Source organism: Rana temporaria, chromosome 8 (genome assembly GCF_905171775.1).
Source record: "Rana temporaria chromosome 8, aRanTem1.1, whole genome shotgun sequence".
Classification (NCBI taxonomy): Eukaryota; Metazoa; Chordata; class Amphibia; order Anura; family Ranidae; genus Rana; species Rana temporaria.
In genome coordinates, this window is record NC_053496.1 from 91,443,187 (window position 1) to 91,459,669 (window position 16,483).

Genomic DNA, 16,483 nt, shown 5'->3' on the forward strand with positions numbered 1-16,483 from the left:
GCAAGGAAAAGTCAGTTTAGTAGAAGGGGGGGGGGAATTGTCAGACGTATGTTTCTTTAAATTGAGAAGTGTGGGAAATTCCTTCCTTGGATGACTTGAACTTGAATTGGAATAAATGCAGAGTTCGGCCTAGCAGGAAGTGATAGGGTTATCTCAGATAACCTGCAGGGAGTATTTGTAGAAACAGTTAATAAAGGTAGACTGCAGCAATAGATGGGCTCTGGCACATGTGCTGATTGCATAAGCCTGTACTGTTCCATGTCTTTAAATGTGAAATAACTTGTTAAAGGGGTAAGAAACCTTCTCACACAATTCTTATGTAAAGGAGAGTGAATTGATGAGTGTCGTGCTGAGGTCCACCCTTGTTCTTTGAAGAAGTGGCTGCAATGATGATGTCTTCCCGATCCAGCAGCAAACAGATCTCCACAAGTCTGCCTCCTTAGGAAATCCGGCTTTCCGATGACACTTGTAACTTGCTGGCCCAGGCCCATGTGGCCTCACACAGTTCTTCCACACACGTCTTTGCAAGAGGGCAAAGTCTCTCTCTCCCCCCTTGTGTTCATGGGCTTTCCCTTTTATGTGCTCCTGTCCCCTGGCAATTGCTCCTGAGCTGTGTAGTTTGGTCTCTTCTAAACTGTAGAAGTTCTGCACTCTTGTATTATGCCGAACAGAGTGGCTGAACACTGCCATCTTGTGGTCAAAATAAAGATCTGCATTACAGTAACAATGCACAGTGTTACATTCGCTATAGAGGAGTATTGAGCAAAATAAAGTATATCCTCTCTTTGGACGCAGGACTTTTAACAGTTCCTGGAAGATAAAACATTTAAGATATGTTGCAATAAAGGGTGGCTAAATGGAAGCTATACTGGCTTTGCATACATGTATTTTCTTTCTATTTTATAGTTAGGACTAAAATATACAAAAAAATTCAAAGTTTAATTTTTTAATCAGGTTATTAGGAAATATTACATAGTATTATTTTGTGGTTTCTTTATATGTGATTCAAAAAATATATTAGTTCATTTTTTCCCCAAAAAATGTACACTAGCAAGGGCTCCTTTGCAGCTCTTACCAATTCACTAAGCACCTTGCAAACAAGGTTCACTCATAGCTGCAGGTCCACTAAAACAAAAATGGCTGGCTTTAGAATCACCTGCTTATTTTCCTTCACTAATTCCCTCTAGTGGCATTTGTTTATTATTTAACTTCTCCCAGTTATGTTTTTATATTTAAAGTGTATGTAAATCCAATATTTAGGGAAACAATGAACTATGTGCAGAGATTCAACACACCCCTTACAGAGTCAAACCAAAGCAGCAAAGTTCATGCTCCCTACTAACTGGAGAGTGCTTTCTTTGCCTCATCATTAGGCTTGTTGGACCTCTGCAGAGAGACCACTGCTTCCACACAGAAAGCAAGGTCCTTATTTGCAACATGCTGACAGGGAACAGGCTTTTCTACTTAGACTGTGGCTGCTTTCTAAAGTATAACAAGTGGTGTGTCCCATAAGCTGCACATTAATGCAGGCCCACCTGTAATGAGATAAATGGCAGTCTCAGCCTGGGATCCTGCCAGGTCAAGCCACAATACATTTCTCTCCACCCCCTGGCTTAATCTTGGGGATGGAACCTCCAAGTAGAAGATGGGGGGGGGGGGGGTAAATGCATCATCGGCTGCCACTCAGTGAAAATTTGATATCAGGTGTGTGTGGGGCTAGTCATAAGAATTCATGTGTGCAAAATACACACACACATAGATCAAGGAAGATCTTTGCTAGCCAGCACCCCAAGAAATGTATCAATGTGCATGTGCATGTACATACAATATTTATCTAAAAATGAAAAAATCCCCCCATAATAATTGAAACTTTATTTTAATTCCTAAATAAAAACAAATGAAAAAAATAAATAAACTGAAAGTAAGAACAGATAATAAATGTTGATGATACAAAATTCAGAAATAATATGCAAATAAAAAGGAATCCCCAGTAGCAACGCACTCTAAACCTGAATGTAAAAATGGTGCTAGAGGTCAGGTCAAATATATTCTGACAACAGAACTTGACATAAGTTTAATATTGAGTCCAAGAACAGAGATAGATAGTGGTAATAATAACCCTAAAAGGGGAATAAATAAAACTATTCATAACAGTGGGTAAGATCCCACTCAAATTTTAAACCCCTGGGAATGCTAGTATCTAGTTTACCTTCCTCCTAAAATGGAGGGAGAAATGATCACCACCACAGTATCTTATCTATGATCTTTTCTCTAACCATTAAAGGGGTTGTAAAGGTAATTTTTTTCCCCTAAATAGCTTCCTTTACCTTAGTGCAGTCCTCCTTCGCTTACCTCATCCTTCAATTTTGCTTTTAAATGTCCTTATTTCTTCTGAGAAATCCTCACTTCCTGATCATCTGTCTGTAACTCTACACAGTAATGCAAGGCTTTCTCTCTGATGTGAAGTGTCGCGCTCGCCCCCTCCCTTGGACTACAGGAGAGTCAGGACGCTCTCTACTTTGCAGATAGAGAAAGGAGCTGTGTGTTAGTGGGCATCCTGACTCTCCCGTAGTACAAGGGAGGGGGCGAGCATGACACTCCACACCAGGGAGAAAGCCTTACATTAATGTGTGGAGTTACAGACAGAAGAACAGGAAGTGAGGATTTCTCAGAAGAAATAAGGACATTTAAAAGCAAAATCGAAGGATGAGGTAAGTGAAGAAGGACTGCACTAAGGTAAAGGAAGCTATTTAGGGGGAACATTTTTACCTTTACAACCCCTTTAAAGCGGAGGTCCACCTAAAAACAATATTAAAAGCCAGCAGCTACAAATACTGCAGCTGCTGACTTTTAATAAATGGACACTTACCTGTCCAGGGTGCCCACAAAGTCGGCAGCCGAAGCCGATCAATCGCTCGGCTCTTGGCTGCCCCCGCCGCCATCCAAAGTGAGGGAATCAGGAAGTGAAGCATTGCAGCTTCACTTCCCGGTTCCCTACTGCATATGCACGAGTCGCGCTGTGCGTCCTAACTGGTCCCCACTGTCTTCTGGGACCTGTGTGTTTCCAGAAGACAGCAGTGGGGGACAGGAAGGGTAGTGACCCCCGCGGGAGTCTATGCCCAGAAGTGGGTGCAAATATCTGTATCTGCACCCCCCTGAAAGGTGCCAAATGTGATACCGGAGGAGGGGAGGGTTCCGAAAAGCAGAGGTTCCATTTTTATGTGGACCTCCGCTTTAAGTCTGTACAATCAATGTCAGTCTAACAGGAGCCACAGAAGTCTTTGACTGTTCACATGTATTCCTACATCCAGCAAACAGCTGTGGTTAGGTACTGATGACTCCCCCAGGACGCAATCTGTCTGCGTTGGTGACAAGCAAAGATGTGGTGTGGTGAGTTTCACCATGCAAAAGTTCAACATGACTGCATTTTTTTGCACCGCACATCAAAGCTGCATTGAGATGTGGGTGGGCACACAGAAAATACTTGTTTTCTATGTGCTTTTGATCAGATGCAGAAAATGAAAATCACAAACCTTTAAATATTTTCTTGTCTTGAAAAGACATTGATTTATGCACAATAAACCGGGGGCAGAGTTTGGCATCTTTGCCCTGGGCAATACAGTTTATGACCTTCTCCTTATATGTATGTCTGTGTGAGTAGCTAGGAGTTTCCAGATCTTGTTACTCTCATTTTTTCGAATTGCTTCCTTAAGTCAGATGCTGGACTGCCAGTAATTAGACAAGAGAAGTTTGTTTTGGCATTTGGTTACAAGTTATGTACAGAGGACATTCTAATATACGCACAATGAGGAAGTAAAAATCATGAAGAAAAACAGAAATCTGCTACTGCTCTTTTGAATATGTTCATTTCCTTGGAGGCATTAACATCGTTCAGACAGTCTACAAATGTAAGTACATATTCTACTGCATTGTACAACATTTGTTTATTATGTTCTTCAAAGCCTTTGATATATGGTGTACTTGTAACTAATGCCACTTATAGTTGTGTGTATGTATTTTGAAAATTTACATATTTAGATGTTTTTTCAGTAAAGTTGTCTGTCTGTCTATCTATCTATTTTAATTGTTATATATTTACAATGGGGTTGATTTACAAAAAAACTGAGAGAGTGCAAAATCTGGTGCAGCTCTGCATTAAACCCATTCAGCCTCCATTTTTTTTTTAAGTTGTAAGCTGATTGGCTACTGAAATAGGTAATACCGCCACCCAGGTGTACTTCAGGTAAATGCAGGATAAATTTCAGTAACCCCCGGAATTCCTTGAGAAATCAAAATGAAACACAAGGAAACAGAGTGTTCATTAGATCTCTAAAGTTTGTTCAGGCCCAGGGTGGCTTACATGCAAAAGTAAGATAGGAGGGGCTGTGTATTAATGCATATGTCTCTAAATATTATACAAACTCAGTATATTCTTATCATGATTTAAACTTGCTGAAAAGATGACTTTGCTTATACAATCAGGCTGCTTTGTGAATAGGCTTAACCACTATGACTAGAAGTAGCAGGGTGTCTCTATGCAAACTGTTAGCTAATCTAAGTATGTCAAAACACATATTGAAAAGTTCATTTCTACTTAAAAATGGAGTCAGTTATTTCATACATTCTATTACAGCTACCATGCACAGCTGCAGCAGATTTTGCACGCTCCAGTTTTAGTAAATCAACCCCAATGTGTAATAAATATTACGTTTCTGCTAGTTGAATCCATCTTACCATTTGATTGCAAGAGATTCAGTTAATCTTCTCACATCACATCAAGAATTAACATTAGAGAAGGGGCCATAAGCATCCTTTACTTACCTTGCACATGATCCCTAACCTCCTCAATCCTGTAAAACCTAACGCTAACGCTAAGGTAATTTCACTACTAAAGATGAGGCAATTCATCCACAAAGTATGAAACTTAAGCAGAATATGGCTGATTTGCAGCAAACAGTGATTAGCAAATAGTGCCTAAAGTACCAATAATCCTTCACCTTTTTTAATTTTGATGGAACATCATTTTTTTAGAATTAATAAGCCAAATAAAATGGAACACCAACCCAAAGTTTTCCAACATATTTTTTGGATAGAGTGGAGAAAATGTGTTGCTTTCTGTGTTCCCATTGGTGATTTTTTCCCACACTTCCTCATTCTCGTCAATTGTTACCATGATGAAGTGTACAGTAGCTGTAAATGTACAACCCCCATCAACCTTTTATTGCTGTCTATGTCCTCATTACTGGGACAGAAAGCACAGGGGTCACAAACAGCAATATTATCTGACATTGGATCCAAACCTTCCCATCTATGATTGCACGCATCCTGGATTGTGGTGATCTCTGATGTTTCTACATTCCAGTTTCTGCTATTGTGAGTCTCCATTAAAATGCATTATTGTATAGCTGGAAGATCCATGGTACAGATGTAGGAGAATGTTGCTGCCCTAAATTCAACTATTAAATCATTTTTTAATGGAGAAAAGACCTGAAGCAGGATGGGTGAAGACAGAGGAACCCTCATGCCTTGTACACACGAGAAAACTGCCATTTTTTATATTGGTCGTGAAAACTGGCCATGTGTATGCTCCCTAGCAGTTTTCTAAAAAAAAAAAATGGCTGCAAAAAAATTTAAACCAGCTCTCTTTTTTCTCGTCGTAAAAAAACGGTCGTGTGTATGCTTTTCCGAGGGGAAAAAAACGTGCATGCTCAGAATCAAGTATGCAGCCCAAAAGCAGCCCAAAGGGTGGCACCATTGGAAAGGGACTTCCCCTTTATAGTCTCGTCGTATGTTTTGTACGTCACCACGCATTGGTCGGACGTTTTTTTGCATGAACGTGTGTCTGCAAGTCAGGCTGGAGAGGAATCACGTCGGGAAAAATTTTGTTTTTTTTCTGCCGAGAAAAATGGTCGTGTATACAGGACATGAGATCTATTTTTGATTTCTTTTTATTTAAAGTATTTTGAATGTAGATATTATTCTTTAACCCATGGCTCCTTTGCTGTACTATCTAGGGCAGGGGTCTCCAAACAATGGCCCTCCAGTTGTTCAAGAACTACAATTCCCATCATGCCTAGTCATGTCTGTGAATGTCAGAGTTTTACAATGCCTCATGGGATGTGTAGTTTTGCAACAGCTGGAGGGCCGTAGTTGGGAAATCCCTGATCTAGGCCATTGCTGGTTTGGATGCTTCTGGTGGATAGTGCTTTGAAACAAGGTCCTATTTTTTTTTTTTCAATCAAGTTTAGTTTTATTTTGAAAATGTAGATGGTACATCAGATAATATACAACATCAATACCATTACATTGTATTACAGAAAGACATATTTCAGTAGTACATTTTTTTTATAATACATAGGCTCAAATTAAGGAATCATTCTATAGTCAGAGACAAAGAGAACAAAAAAAATAACCCATGTTTCTGTAAATTGTTCCAATGGAGATCGAGTAATTACCCGTATATGTCTATCTCCAGACTTCCCCTAAGTACAATTCAAATTCATGGTAACCGTTAATACGTGTCAAATCATAAGTAATATTATTCGACCCCATGAATATAATTAACTAGCTGAATACCCGGCGTTGCCCGGTCTTCCTATCTTAACCTTTTGGGGAGGAAAATCATAGTAATATAAATATACCCATCTTTTATATAAGGGTGTAGGTAAGGGTTAATTTAACTGTCATATATTTTTATTTGGCATATAAGTAATATATGTACCAGGTATTATTGAAATATCTCCAGGCGTACAGAAGTTATGTGGGAACATACATTTCCCATTGATTTGCATGGGACTTTAAACAAAAACCCCGACCCTCACAAATGGGGGTAGTTAAGGGATAAATTAACTATCCTATAGTTTAAGTGGACATATAAGTAACATGTGACCAAGTGTTATCGAAATATCTACAGCCGTTTGGAAGTTATGAAGTAACATGTATTTCCCATAGAGTTGAATGGGACTTTAAAGAAAAACCCCGACCATGGCAAATGGGGGTGGGTAAGGGTTAAACCACCTATCCTATGTTTGTTGCTGACATATAAGTAACATGTGTGCCAAGTTTCATGTTAATATCTTTAGCCGTTTGGACGTGATGCTGGAACATGTATTTCCCATAGAGTTGAATGGGACTTTAAAGAAAAACCCCGACCATGGCAAATGGGGGTGGGTAAGGGTTAAACCACCTATCCTATGTTTGTTGCTGACATATAAGTAACATGTGTGCCAAGTTTCATGTTAATATCTTTAGCCGTTTGGACGTGATGCTGGAACATACATACACACACACACTGAGTTTTATATATATAGATTTCTAAACAACCTATCCATAACCCTTATAACATATCAGGGTCGAGTTGTTTCAATGAATGCATAGCTTCTCCTCCATCTATTACACACAAGGTCCTATTTTTATGGCTACACTTTAGAAGTGCCCATTCGGAGGTGCAGGTCATAAAGGGTTGTCTCACTATGGCAGGGGGTCTCCAAAGTCACATCTGTCAAACTACAATGATTTTAATCCATATGTTGTGTGCTTGGCTTCTATATACTTGAAGGGGACACAATTATTTAATATCAAAATATTTAAAAGAAAGCATTAAATATTATTTATAAAAGTAATGCTGCGCTGTGCATAAATAAGTGATAAAGTGCAAATGTGCTCACGTGTCAGGTACACTTGAAAGGCAATAAATGAATGGTCAAAATAGCAACAATAAAATATAAATAATCAGCTGCGACAGTATAAACAATGGACTGAAAAAGTGTCCAAATACTGTGAATAGAATAAACTCATAAAATCTTTAAAATGGCATCATCATGTGACAAATGCAACCATAAATAAATATATTCACACTAAAATTCCATTAAATTAAATAAAAATGTCAAAGAATGTCAAAAAACCGCAGTGCAGATAATGTCCATACGGTGCAAGCTGGATGGATGGCTCTGTGTGCACAGTGATGAGGGTAAGGTGCTGGTGCTAGTAGTCAATCTCTGGTATGGAGTGCTACCGATAGGTGGTTGCTGGTTCTCTGTGCAACTTAGGGTATTGGTGTCCCCTTACCTTACCGCTGTAAGGTAACAGTGTATAAGTGTGTCTTTTAATCTCCTGGTGGCTCCTGACATCTCAGGCTCCGCTGGTATGTATCTTTACTTTGGCATCAAAGTCCACTTTTAGTGTCCCTGGTGTATCTGTATCAGATAGCCTCACATTGGGGCATGGGGGATGTAAAGAGGGATGCTCGATAGTATAGTATTTAAACATTTATTGGAATCAGCAGCAATGATAAAAACAGGTACTCACAATGTGAAGACAATATCAGACAGGCATATCAAAAACGAGTCGCAAACTCGGCCAATATCACTTCCGGTGCCCTGCGTTCCCGTACGTGTTCGTTACAGTCACGTAACTTCATCAGGGGATGAAATATTATTTACAATATGGTGCATGGGATTGTGAGTGCTAAATCGAATTATCAGCCAAAGAGATTTTATCTGCTCATCTCTAGTCATTAAAATATAACCACCACTAAACTGAGTAACTCTCTTTACTAAATGGTGGTGTCAATTCATACCGTGGTAAGCTTTCTGGCAGTCTCTCTAAAGATAGTTTCGCACATGGTTTTCTCTCCCTAGCATTGCAGTATCTCATGTTATTTCAACTGCAACACAGCAGTGTCTCACAAATTACTCTTTCTCATATAGTGTAGAAGCGATTCAGTTCGCATGAGCCGCGCTTTATAAGTTTTTCATTCATTCATTCATTCTTACTAGGCATTTAGCAGTTTGTCCCCAGAAAGGCAGTTAAGGAAGAACTATAGGCAAACATGTTTTTTTCCCTTTTGGATAGAGTAAGGAATGACAGTTGTTGTACAAAAGGACTCTCTGGTGGAACCACTGGCTTCTACCTCCCTTTAAAATGATGACCTGTTGCTGTAACAGCTTGGACAGCTCTTGTCTAAATAAATAAATTAATATGTTTTGTGATATAAGTTTTGGTAAAGTGTGACAGAACTAACGAAGACTTTTGCTTTTTTCTATGTAGGCCATAAAATATGAATTCCTCAGACACAGAGATATGCCCTGACTGTGGGCAGTGTGCTATTGGCAATGGCAAGTACAGCTTTACTATATAGATCATTACAAAATATCCTCATAATATGTTGTCTTACAAAAAGGAAAGATATTAGTGAGAAAATGCAAAATACTATATATAACTACTTGCGGACCGCATACCACAGATTTACTACGGCAGAGCAGCCCCATTACTAGTATGAAATAAATGAAATTCCTGTATATATCCCATCCTTTGTAGACGCTATAACTTTCACACAAGCCAATCAATATACACTTATTGGGATTTTTTTTTTTTACTAAAGAAGTAGCAGATTACATTTTGGCCAAAATGTATGAATAAATTAATTTATTTTATTTTATATTAAATATTTTTTAGAGCAGATTTTTTTTTTGTTTTCAAATGTTATATAATAATAAAAAAATAAAAATACAGATGTGATTAAATTCCACCAAAAGAAAGCTTTATTTGTGTTCATATATATATATATGTATACATTTTGTTTAGGTACAGTATGGCATGACAAGTATTGCAATTGCACAGTGCCGAATAGCAAAATAATATCCTGGTCGTGAAGGCAGTAAAATCTGAAGTGGTTAACAGATGTTTTGAAAATCAGCATGACAAATTTGAGTTATATCACCAAATTAATTATATTTGATATATATATCTATATATATGCATCAAAAATATGTTAAAATAAATAAATCATTAAAACATTAGTAAAGCTTAGGAAGTTCATATATAGATGTAACAGTTCCACTTGTGTCAATAAAAAAAGCAGGATGTAGGATAACTGATATGTATATTGGAAAAATACTGCGCAGGTCTAAATGAACGTGAATAGCATGACACTATAATAAAATGTGACAATAAAAATTAGAAATAAATTAAAGTGAAAAATAAAAAAAGCTGCTGCAGCTCATATGTCAGATAAGCATAAAAGTACAAATAAAAATGGTAAAGCTGCGCTGCAAAATGAAGAATCAACATAAACAATCAATTATGCTGTGTATGGTGCACACAGATCACCGGTGCAATCTAATTAAAAAATGCAAGTGAAAAAAGTGCAAAGTCCATATAAAGGGATGTATCAAAAAGAAATTCAAAGGTGACAGAAAGTTCTCCGAATGAGTGACAAAGATGTCCAGATAATATCCTGTGAATCTGTATAGCAGATGAGAGTATCCTCCACCACTTAAGTTCTAGCTGCTTACCAGAGCGAAAGGTTAATCAAGCATGTAAACACATAAGCCAGTTCCAGGAATCCAGGATATGCTGTCACTCTATCTCTATTTCACATATCTTCTACATCAGACCAATCTTTCTCCATAGATGTGACCCAAAAGAAAAAACGCTGACATAGCGTGATAACGTTTCAAGAGTTTTAATAATAAAAAGTGTTGCACTCACATGTAGGCAGATAAAAAAGTGCGTGTATCAAATTAGCCGGCTGGCTCTGCTGTCCGCTCGTCCTTCCGGGTAGACAGCGTGGTACGAATCGTGCTGACTCGCCACTCTTTATAAGCAATACACAACAACCGGGACCGCCCAGCTCTGAGCTTTGGAGATCGCGGGCGTGAGCCGCCATTTTTGAGTTGGGATCCCTGCCAGTAATAAAACCGTAGGTAATGAGGAATAAACTAAAAAATGGGGGAATTAAAACGTATAACATTGATAAATAACAAGCAGTTCATACGGCTTGAACAATTGAATGTCCAAAAAGGAGGTAATTTTAATAAGTAAAAACACTTCATATAAAATCTACATCCAAAATAAAGGAATAAGGGCATTAAAAAAATGAACAAAATGCCGCTGTATTCTGTGATAAAATCACAGAGAATATTAAAAAGATCATGACCACTACCAGAGTGGAAATAATAATGATAAAAAATATCAAGCAAATTATTGACAAGAGTATGCTTATTCAGCTGCCCCCCTTGTGGCCACAACAATAAACCTGACAAATGCAGATTGAGCATGGATGGTGGAAGACAAACCATGAATTTAGAGGGAAAAATATCAAACTAAATATACCAAAAATTATAAAATAAAATAAAATTAAAATTAGAATCAAAGCTTAAGGGCTGATCAATAGCTCCGAATTCACAAATATCCCTATATAAAGGTAATATAAAAAAATGGGATAGAAAAGGAATATCATCATAAAGGCCCAGATGCACCAAATTTTAGAGCTGGTTTACAGGCAATAATTTCGAAAGCATAAAGACTAGCCATTATCTATGAACGCATTCACGTCAGTGTCTATGTTCAACCCGTAAGGACCATATGTACGGATTCGATAAATCCAGGCCATTTCCATCCTGGATAACTCTCTAACCAATGAATTGCCTCTCCAGTGGGGGTCAAATTTGTCTATCCCAATGAAGAGAGTCCCTTCTGGGTTGCGATCATGATATTGGTCATAATGGCTGGACACTGAATGCTGCGGGAATCCAGATCTAATATTGGTGATATGTTCACCTAATCTAACATTCATTGGTCTTTTGGTCCTGCCAATATACTGTAACCCACACGGGCATTCTAAAAGATAAACAACGCCAGTTGTACTACACGTGATAAAAGGCTCGATCTTGTGTTCTTTCAGTGTGCTCGTTGAAGTGAAAGATAAGGTTTTCTTTGATTTAATCTTATTTAACTTGCAAACTGTACAGTTTCTACATTGGTGATATCCCTTGATGTCACGCTGAAAAAAGGACACCTTTTTCGTGGGAGGGTCCACCACATTAGGGGCTACTTTATCCCGCAATGAGGGTACACCTCTAAAGATTACTTGAGGATTAGCTGGTAGGAAAGTACTTATGACTCTGTCATTGGATAGCAGATGCCAGTGTTTTTTGATCAATTTTTTAATGGCATAATGCTGGCTGGAATATGTGGTGATGAATGGCACTATAGGTCTGTCCCTACTAGGTTTAGCGGCAGATTCCAACAGTGTATTTCTGTCAATTGCAGCTACTTCATTGAAAGTATTATCCAAGATTTCAGGGTCATATCCCTTCTCCAATAGTCTAACTTTAAGTATACCAGCTTGAATTTCATAATCCTTCAGAGTAGAACAGTTTCTCCTCATCCTTACAAATTGGCTTTTTGGAACAGAATTTAACTAATTCTCATGGTGACAACTTCCTATTGGAATAAATGAATTCCTGTCTGTCTTTTTAAAAAAAGTCTTAGTCAAAAATGAATCGTTCTCTTTCATGATGGTGAGGTCAAGAAAGTCAATAGACTCCTGGCTGGCTTCAAAGGACAGACATATACCTCGCTCGTTGTTGTAGAGCGAGGTGATAAAGGAATCTAATTGCGATCTGTCTCCTGTCCATAGGAGGAGGACGTCATCTATGTACCTTGCCCACAATTTAATGTGGGGATGGGAATCAAGGTAGATGACGTCCTCCTCCCATTTGGCCATAAACAGATTGGCCAAACTGGGTGCATGTTTAGCACCCATGGCAACTCCGCGCATCTGTTTGTAATAGTTATGATCGAACCAGAAATAATTATGACCTGCCGCATATTCCAATAGTTCCATAATAAAATCCTTCTGCAATGGTACTATATCAGAGGAAAGATCCAAAAAGGATCAAAGGATAACTGATAGTCCACTTTAAAAAAAAAGTTGTTGAAAAACCCAAATCTTTGCAAATCAAAATTCCAGATAAAATCCTTATTGCTTGTATGGGAATCCCCCAAAGGTAATACACTTATCAGATGATAATAGGTTAACAGCGTATGTTTTACTGGTTGTTCTCAGCAGGTGAGGCTGGATCCGTGGGTGGATGTTGGATGGCTGTTAATAACACACTCTGCATACCTGCATCTGAATGTTGATCATGACAAGCAAAGAAACAAAAGTGCACATAGCGTAATCCAGTAAAAATGTATTTGTTAATTAAATAAAAGTGATCCCATGTGAGTGTGCACTTACAATGTAACAAAATATAAAAGACATGTAATATATCTCTGCGTTAGGTCGTTGGATCCTGATATACCTTCTCACCGCTGGATCGGTGTTCCTGGGTAAGGTATTACAGCTGATCAACGGCGTGGGTTGCTGTTAGGGCGTGACCATGCAGCAACCCACGCCGTTGATCAGCTGTAATACCTTACCCGGGAACACCGATCCAGCGGTGAGAAGGGCTTGACCACGCAGCAACCCACGCCGTTGATCAGCTGTAATACCTTACCCGGGAACACCGATCCAGCGGTGAGAAGGTATATCAGGATCCAACGACCTAACACAGCAACACAAGCAATAAGGATTTTATCTGAAATTTCGATCTGCGATTTGTTTTTTTCAACAACTTTTTTTAAAGTGGACTATCAGTTATCCTACATCATGCTTTTATTATTGACACAAGTGGAACTGTTACATCTATACATGAACTTCCTAAGTGCTACTAATGTTTTAATTATTTATTTATTTTAACATATTTTTGAGGCAGTTTTATTTTACTATAATAGCATTATTTTTGCATGAGCGCTGAGGGAGAAATATCTTCTATCTGTACGATTATTTCTCATTGTTTGTTTGTATATATATATATGTATATATATATATATGTATTTACATTTAATTTACATGCATAATGTTTGCATATTCCTCTGCTAGTAAAGAACAGACAGGTGAAGCACACCAAAAATCACAAAGATTATTATAACCAACATAACTCATAAGTCTACCACTTACTGGACTTTACACTTGTTTCCACCTGTAATGTTTTAATGACAACACTTTTTTTTTAGCTTAAAGCAGAGTTCCAGCCTGTAAAAAAGCAAAATTAAAGTCAGCAGTTACAATTACAAATAAGGACACTTACCTGTTCAGGAATTCCACAATGTCGGCACCCTGAGCTGATTTGTCTATCGGCTTCAGGTGCAAGCGCCAGCATTGCAAGTAAGGGAAACCAACAGTGAGATCTGTTTCACATTAATGCGATTTGGCAGAAACCTGCACAGATGTCTCTGAAATCCCCCCTGAAATTGGGACTGACATGTGTTAATGAAATTGCATGATTTCATTCTCGCAGTCAGTGTGAACCAGGGCTGGAGCATTCATGCTTCACAGCTGGTTTCCTACGGTGTATGCACGAGTCGCGCTGCACTTTCTGAATGGTCCCGTCGTCTTCTGGGACACACACAGGTCCCAGAAAGCAGCGGGGAGGAGAAGAGGCCGGACATAACGGCGATCTTACCTGGAAGTGGGAGCAGGTACCTGTCAAAATTGGGTACTCGCTTCCCCCTCCCCCACTGCCAAATGTGGCAGTGGAGGGAGGGAGGTGCAAACAAGCGGAGCTTCCCATTTTGGGTGGAGCTCCGCTTCAAGAAATGTGGCTAAACAGAAGTGACATGGACCAGATCTGGAAAGTGTAGCCAAGCAGGGCTGTATTTACCATAATGACACTTGTGAGTCAATGCTTAGGTCAGTAGGGTAAGGTCTCATGTACATAGACATGCGATTATATGCATTCAGGACATTTCTAAACACATATAAAGGCATGTAATTATTTTATGGGTACATGCACAAGATTGCAGGCACAAGGGAGCTCTGGCATAAACCTCCCGACGGTTTCTCACATTTGGGAAAATATTTCATATGTGAATGTGTGGGTAAGCACCAATGCAAAAGATCATATGCATTTACATAAGTACAAGTGCATTCACTTAAATTATTGGCTTTAAACGCCACCCCCAGCACTCGTGGTGCAGGAAAATGCTGGGAGTTTTATACTAGAGCTCCCTTTTGCCTACTAACATCTGTGTGTATGTACACTATGGTATAATGCTTGCTATGTGTTTACTTCTGTGCAGGCAAATTCATTTTAGCCGCATTCAGGAAAAACAGAAATCTGTGTATCCGGGGTCGGAGTAGATACTCTGAGGCCTCATACACACGACCGTTTTCCTCGATAAAATCTATCAAGAAACTTGGTGGCAGAGCTTTTTTTGCTGAGGAAAACGGTTGTGTGTATGTTTTTCGTCGAGAAAACTGTCGTGGATCTCGACGAGAAAAAAAAGTTCTCTTTTTTCTTCTCGGGAGTCTCAATTTCCTTGTCGTGTTTCTCGTCGGGCTGGTTTACGACGAGAAACATGTTTGTGTGTATGCTTAGAAACCCGCGCATGCTCAGAATAAAGTATGAGACGGGAGCGCACCTTCGGTAAAAGTAGCGTTCATAATGGAGATAGCACATTCGTCACGCTGTAACAGACTGAAAAGCGTGAATCGTCTCACCAAACTTTTACTTAATACGCAGTAACATGAGATTAGTAAAAGCAGCTCCACGGGTGGCGCCAGTGGAATCGAACTTCCCCTTTATAGTGCCGTCGTACGTGTTGTACGTCGCCGCGTTTGAGAAAGAAAGCTTGACAAGATTCTGGAGAAGCCTGACAAGAAACTCGTCGAGGAAAACGATGTTTCTTTTACGACGAGTTTCTCGGTCGTGTGTACGAGGCCTTAGGGTGTGGAAACGTTTGATATTATGGAAATGTGTGTTAGCGCATATACATTTAAACACAAAAGAGCTTGATCCAACAAAACTTTTGTTTATATTTGTATACCTATACCCAGATAAATGACACTGCGTTTAAATAAAAGAAATGCAGGGAATTAATGTGAATAAGGGCTTAGAGGGACAACACCATATAGCCGTAACTGGTAGAGGCTGTATGATGTAGAGTTTAATAAATGGTTATTAAGGCTTTTAAATAGTGAACAGCTTCTCCTTCTCTTTGCGAGTTAATAAAAAATATGTGCTTCAGATGATGGGAGGAGTCAGAAGACTCACTATGGTTCACAAAGCATAAAATATTTCTCATTTCTATTATTTGCTGTTCTGTACAGTAACAGTGTAGTTCTAAACACAGAGAGCATCCACCATTGTTTAATAACCACATCTTATAACCCTCAGTTAAATAAAAATAACTGAGGGTTATAAGATGTGGAGCTTTTACAAAAGGGCGCCATCATTCAGTTGTACCTAGGGTAGAATAATATCTAAATACCGCCCTGCATCTAATCAGTTAGCATTTAGAATCTAGGCATTTAGATAACAAAACATTAATGTATAATTTACATCATTTATCCTTATAGTGAGTGTAAACCTTGAACTGCCACCTGCACTGTCCCCCTGGAGTCAGGCTGCACATGCTCAGTTTGTATTGCTAGAGAAGTCTTTTATTCATTGGGAGAGTGCATGTGATCAGCACAGGGCCAATCAGCACCGTCCAGACATGTCCAGTCAGAAGGTCCTGCAGCCTTATAGGACAGCTCAGTGCAATATGAACACTTCTCCTACAAGCTTCACTGGGAACTGATAGAAATCACAAGACTGCTATATACTGCTGATGAGAAAGGATATTGTCATGGATATGCAATAGTCTGGCA

General features: G+C 38.9%; 1 protein-coding gene across 3 annotated transcripts in view; it reads left to right on the forward strand.

Annotated features, from left to right (window-relative positions):
* The first annotated feature begins 3,700 nt into the window (after positions 1 to 3,700).
* The window catches only part of LOC120947172, a 73,682-nt gene continuing 60,899 nt past the window's right edge, over positions 3,701 to 16,483 (forward strand). The window contains exons 1-2 of one of the 3 annotated variants that reach the window (XM_040362267.1): positions 3,701 to 3,908; positions 9,049 to 9,116. In XM_040362267.1, the coding sequence (XP_040218201.1) occupies positions 9,059 to 9,116 (58 nt within the window). In that variant the 5' untranslated portion in view covers positions 3,701 to 3,908; positions 9,049 to 9,058. The remainder of the gene's footprint in view (positions 3,909 to 9,048; positions 9,117 to 16,483) is intronic. The other 2 variants (XM_040362265.1, XM_040362266.1) reach the window with 2 other exon arrangements.